This window comes from Etheostoma spectabile, unplaced genomic scaffold, assembly GCF_008692095.1.
Source record: "Etheostoma spectabile isolate EspeVRDwgs_2016 unplaced genomic scaffold, UIUC_Espe_1.0 scaffold352, whole genome shotgun sequence".
NCBI lineage: Eukaryota > Metazoa > Chordata > Actinopteri > Perciformes > Percidae > Etheostoma > Etheostoma spectabile.
In genome coordinates, this window is record NW_022605591.1 from 124,712 (window position 1) to 130,501 (window position 5,790).

The 5,790-nt window shown below is 46.5% G+C and overlaps 1 protein-coding gene, 1 long non-coding RNA gene and 1 pseudogene across 2 annotated transcripts in view; 2 read left to right on the forward strand and 1 right to left on the reverse strand.

Annotated features, from left to right (window-relative positions):
- Positions 1-2,712, forward strand: part of LOC116686350 (zona pellucida sperm-binding protein 3-like) — a 16,671-nt pseudogene extending 13,959 nt beyond the window's left edge.
- Positions 1-5,790, reverse strand: part of LOC116686351 (uncharacterized) — an 8,300-nt gene that overhangs the window by 2,341 nt on the left and 169 nt on the right. The window lies entirely within an intron of this gene.
- ntn5 (netrin 5) overlaps positions 1,886-5,790 on the forward strand; it is a gene marked incomplete at its 5' end in the record, with an annotated part of 11,710 nt that continues 7,805 nt past the window's right edge. The window contains 2 exon segments of the mRNA XM_032511346.1: positions 1,886-3,324; positions 3,785-3,973. Of these exon segments, the coding sequence (XP_032367237.1) occupies positions 1,896-3,324; positions 3,785-3,973 (1,618 nt within the window).

Below are 5,790 nucleotides of genomic sequence, written 5' to 3' on the forward strand. Positions count from 1 at the left end.
AAACTATGAATCAGAGGTACTTTTTTACTCGTGGGCGAGTGTCTCGAGCTCAGAGGGTTTTAAACAACCACCCCCTTCCTCTACTAGCCTTGTGTGTTTCACTCATCCCAACCTGCCTACGCTCACTCGTCATTCCTCATTTGGAGTGAATTCTTCCACCACTTGCCTGAATCCTCTAATAGCCTTTACTCTGCTCATAATCCCTCTGACATCGTCTTCCTTTCTTATACAGCCAGAGCACTGACACCGAATGAAATCAGAGTCCTAATTAATCATAAGATCAACTTATCCTCAAGTCCTGCTTTTTATCAAGGCATTTAGGTTCCCGTGGGGCATGTCTCGACATGTCAGGAATGACCAGCCAAGGAATTCTGGATCCCAGGAATGTGGCACCAGGGTCACAGTTAGACCGCTCATCACTGCACTACTTGCTTGTAGCATTTCCTGTAGCAACACGACAAAACAGATTCGCCCGTTATGCCTGACCTTGGATTTTGTCCTCAACCAGGTTTGGTCGATCCACTTTCTAGCAGGTCTCTGCCTTTTGAAGGTCAGGAGCAGAGCAGTTTGCCCGAGGCAGCCGAGGGAGTTCCAAGGCCTCCTAGCAGGCCTCTCAGAGCTGTGTGGTCCCTGAGGGGAGCCTCATATTTCGGTCGTTGGCTAATTGAGCGGGATGACGAGGCCGGAGAGGCTCTCAGCCACGTCTTCTCCTACCGGTTTGGTTTATGCAGCCCTGCTGACTTTGCTGTCAGTGTCAAACGCTTGTTAGGACATCATTAATCTCGCAGCAGTTAAGAATATTCCCAGAACAGAATGATGGGGGCAGGTGACAGATGGACAGGGACACGGAAGGGTAGAAGGAAGGTTATTTGAAGATTTGGAAGTATTGTGGTTATTGATGAGAAAATGACAGTCCTTTTAAGAAACAAGAATGACCTACAAGTAAAAGGTGGCAGGTGTTAAACCTTCTTAGCAAGAAACAAATAAAAAATTGTGCTTGTTTTGAATGTGCTTCTGGGCTTCATGTGAGTGGTAAAAACAATAAATCACTGCTTCCAGACAAAGCTCATACAATGTTTGTTTCGTCCAAATCTCAAAATGAATGCTCTTGGGTTTTAAATCTTGACAGTGGAATAAATTACACTCATCAGCAGTTGTAAGACACGGGAAGGGATTTGATCATGCAGTAGATGTGCACAAGTCTGTATTTGTCTTTACCACGGAAGTTTCCATGCAGGGGGCTCAAGCCGAACACACATAAATCATTTCCTACCATTCTCAAGACTAATCCCCTGACTCCTCTCCTTCCCTCCTCTCATTTCATTTCATTCTGTCTTTTTTCTCATCCCCTCTTTTCTGCTCGATAACACTTCACACCGCTCATGTCAGGCCCCGGTCGCGCCTGCCGCACTGACCGACGATAAGAAAAGGACAGCCATAAACGTGATGGATGTGGTCCAGCTTCGGGTTTAGCCTCAGCTGTCGGGCATGTTTTTTGTCATTTCAGACAGACCCACTGGCTGTGTGCCTTCTTCACCCGCACTCATCCACTTCTCTGAGGGGAGTTTTAAGACAAATTTGTTCATAAAGGCTGTCAAGGCCGTGGGTTCAAACCAGTGGCCGACACTACTGTGAAGATCAGGGATTACATTTTTACGGGATGAGATCTTTACTGGCATCTACTGAAAGCCAATAAGGTGCCGTTTAAGTGATGCAGTAAGCTGGTATTGTGTGTTTTCAATAAAGGCACAGGTGGTCTATCTTATATTTCCTTCTTTGGCTTCAAATGCAAGTCATATAAATCAATTCGTTTGTGTGCTTTTTTCATTTTATGATCCAGCTCCAATGGTTTTCTCTTAAAAATCAACTTTTTTTTCTTCCACAGGCTCGATGACATGATGTTCCTGTGCTTTTCCCTTCCCCCGTCCACCTCTCTTTTCCCCGTTTCCCTTCTAGTCCTCTTTTTCTTTCCTCCATCCCCCGTCTCCTCTTCCCTTTCCCACACCCCGTTGAGCTGGACATCACCTCATGACCCCTGCTACTACCTGGACGGCCGCCCGCGACACTGCCTGTCGGAGTTTATTAACGCGGCCTATGGCGTCCCAGCCAATGCTAGCCACTCGCTACAAGGGCTTGATTTTGACAACATCACCACCTTGACGGACCTGCACAACCCTCACAACCTCACATGCTGGACGGCTCACAAAGGTCCTGACGCCGGAGAATGGGTCCTCACGTTACCTCTGGGCCGCCGCTTTGAGATCACCTACATAAGTTTGCAGTTTTGCCAACAGGGGGAACCATTGGACCCAATCTCCATCTCCATACTCAAGTCGATGGACTTTGGACGCACCTGGAGGCCGATGCAGCATTACTCCAGCGACTGCCAAAGAAACTTTGGGCTGCCTTCCCAAACAGTGGCCCAGGCAAGACACCAAGAAACAGAGCCCCTGTGCTCAGACCCTCGCCCCCTACAAAAGCAGAGGGGCGGCATGGTGTTGGCCTTCTCCACACTGGATGGACGACCATCCTCTCCTGATTTTGACCACAGCCACACCCTCCAGGACTGGGTGACAGCCACGGACATCCGTGTGGTCTTTCACCAGGTGTCCATAGAAGCCAAGGTAGGCAACTCGGACAAGAAAGAGGAAGCACGATGGTGGGATGGTGCAGTAGATGACAGAGGGACTGGGCTTCTGAGGTGGAGATCAGGCTCCAAGGGGAACACCAGAGATCAGGTGGACAAGTTAAACACAGATAATACACTGGCATTAAGGCGGAAGAACAAAGGGGAGAAAGTGGACAAATATAGAAGGAAGGGTAATTATAAAGGGTCAGGTCAAGACGAAGATGGACACAATGTGACTAGCAAAGAGAGGGGTGATAGTTATGGCACCGACACACCTGCTTCCCCAAAGAAAGGCAGTAAAGCCAGAGGGCGGGGCCGCAAGAAGGAAAACAATCATTGGCCCTCTTGTCCCAATGGAGGTTGTAATTGGACAGTTGAGGGGCGGAGCAGGAACAACAAGGGGCGGGAACTGAGGAAGAGGAGAAACAACAATCCCAACACAAAACAAAGCTCAAGGAATCTGCAAGTGGCCCCACCCTCTGCTGTCCGAGCTCCTCTTTCCCTCTCAGATCTGCAAGTTGGTGGCAGGTGCAAATGTAACGGACACGCTTCCAAGTGTCGCCGTGATGACACAGGCCAGGCAGTGTGCATATGTGAGCATCACACAGCTGGGTCAGACTGTGATGTGTGCGAGGGTTTCTACTGTGACAGACCGTGGCATCGAGCTACGCCCACACACCCAAACCCCTGTGTTGGTGAGTCCTGCATCCTATTACTGAATTAAATTATATGGGGAATGTGTTCAAATAGTATCAAAAACAGATCCCATATTTTGTTAGACCCTTCCTGAGTGGCAAACACCCATGTCTTTCAAAGACGCGGCTTTTCTTACCTCATGGCTCAAGTCTGGCCAGAGGTTTCTGTTGCATGTCAAATTCCCATCTCTCTCCCTTTATTTCATCCTGTCATCTTTCTGTTGTTAAAAGCACAAAATGCCCAAAAATACAGGATGAAAAAAAGAATAAAAAGACATCAGCTCCAAAGGTAACAGTGTAGGTGCATCTTCATTACTAAACAATGATGTCACCAAATAAGCATTTCTTTTGTTGTTCCCAACCCCTGAACCATGAAAGTTAAAGGACACTATCCAAAACAGTGGATGTGATATCTTGTGATTTTCTTCTTTGGTATTTACTTTTTCTCTGCCTTGTCTAGCATGTGAGTGTAACGGCCACTCAAACAAGTGCCGCTTCAGCATGGAGGTGTTTCAGCAGTCGGGCCGGCGGAGCGGAGGTGTGTGTCAGAAGTGTCGCCACAACACGGCCGGACGTCATTGCCAGTACTGCCAGAACGGATACACCCGGGACCGCAGCAAGCCGCAGAACCACCGCAAGGCCTGCCAACGTTAGTGTGTGTGTGTGTGTGTGTGTGTGTGTGTGTGTGTGTGTGTGTGTGTGTGTGTTGTGTGTGTGTGTGTGTGTGTGTGTGTGTGTGTGTGTGTGTGTGTGTGTGTGTGTGTGTGTGCAGGGTTACGGGGAAGGAGGATTGTGTATTTGTGCATGGGTGAATAACTCACATAACTGACTGCATTCCTGGACGATGAAAAGCAAGTCATAGTGTGAGAGACGGTGTTTATGTCTGACTGTCTGAGTGCATGTGTGTCTGTGTGTGTTTGCATGCCCACTCAGTCTCTGTCCGGGCGTACAGAAGTGTTTATGGGGTGGTTACATTGTGAGAGCGACAGCTATTCATGTTAGCGATACACACACAAAAACACTTACAAAGCCCACAGAGCTGCCACCTGTATCCCCATCGTTACCACTGACAGGCATCTGCTGTGACCCCTGACCTTTGACTAGTCACATGTCCTAAGTGACTGTGACACTCTGGCATGCTTGTGTGAAAGCTTGACCACGGGCCTAATATATACAAGGTTAATGGTCTCTCTTTGAGCTTGACACACCTGCAGGGATGAAAAATATGAGCTATGATTAAATATCCCCTTATTTTATCACTTTTGATGCATGAAACAATAAACTGCAAATTCATATCCTTCACCACACAGCCTTACATCTCAGATTTGATTTATTGATGCTATATTTCACTGAGTTAACCTTCAGAGCTCAATTACTCATTTTGTGCAGTCAGATTGTTTGGACTAATTGTAAGGATTTGTGTAAATATTACTAGAAGTTGAACAGAGCTGCTGAAGGGTGGCTTCCTCTCTCTCTGTCTTCTCTCACCGGGTTGGGTAGCGGCAAATAGAAAGCTTTGCAATATAAACTGTGGCACATCCCGGCAGTAATCATTATACAGCATCACATCAACCAACATTAAGGGATATGAATCAGAAATTAATTTAATTTAGATACAGGATTGGTCTCCATCTTTGTGGGCTAAAAGCACCTAGCGGTAGTTATGGCAATAACTCCAGGACCATATTGTTTAACATTTGGCAAATATACTATAACCAAACCACCCCCAGCATCATGTTGATAGCGCTATGGAGGAACTTTTCTTTGTTTACCCAACAAAATAATGTAGTCACAGACTTTGACACAAGTTTGTTCTTAATATAGCGTGTATATCATAACTGAACATGCTTTCTTGTGGTTAGAACCTGATGCAGTATATTTACAAAGCCAGGGCAACTCAACCAAATCCACTTACTTGTTTCTATTCTTATTTCATAGTCATACAAGTGAAACATATTTACATGAGGAAGCTCCCCAGTGCAACCAGTCTTGGCTACTGAAAACCTTCACTGGGTATCTGAACCAACCCCAAGACTACTATGACTGTTATGTGACGGGGGCCGAACGTAGTATTGTAGTAACGCACAGAAAATGATCACCCAACTCCCTTGAGCCCTATGGAGCGGGTAACACTTTACAATAAGTTACACCAAAAAGGGTATTTACTGTTTTTGAAAGGGTAACGAATGATTAGCTACTCTTTCTCAAAAGGGTAGTTACCCTTTTTCAGAAAGGTAGTTGCCTTCGGGATTCCCCAGTTGGAGCTGGTTGATGTGGCTCAGGAAAGGGAAGTTTGGGTGTTCCCTGCTGGAGCTGCTGCCCCTGCGACCCGTTACCGGATAAGCAGATGAAGATGGATGGATGAATAGTTGCCCTTTCTCAGAAGGGTAACAATTGATTAGTTACTCTTTTTCAAAAGGGTAGTTACCCTTTTTTGTCACTCTTTCAAAAACAGTAACTAATCAT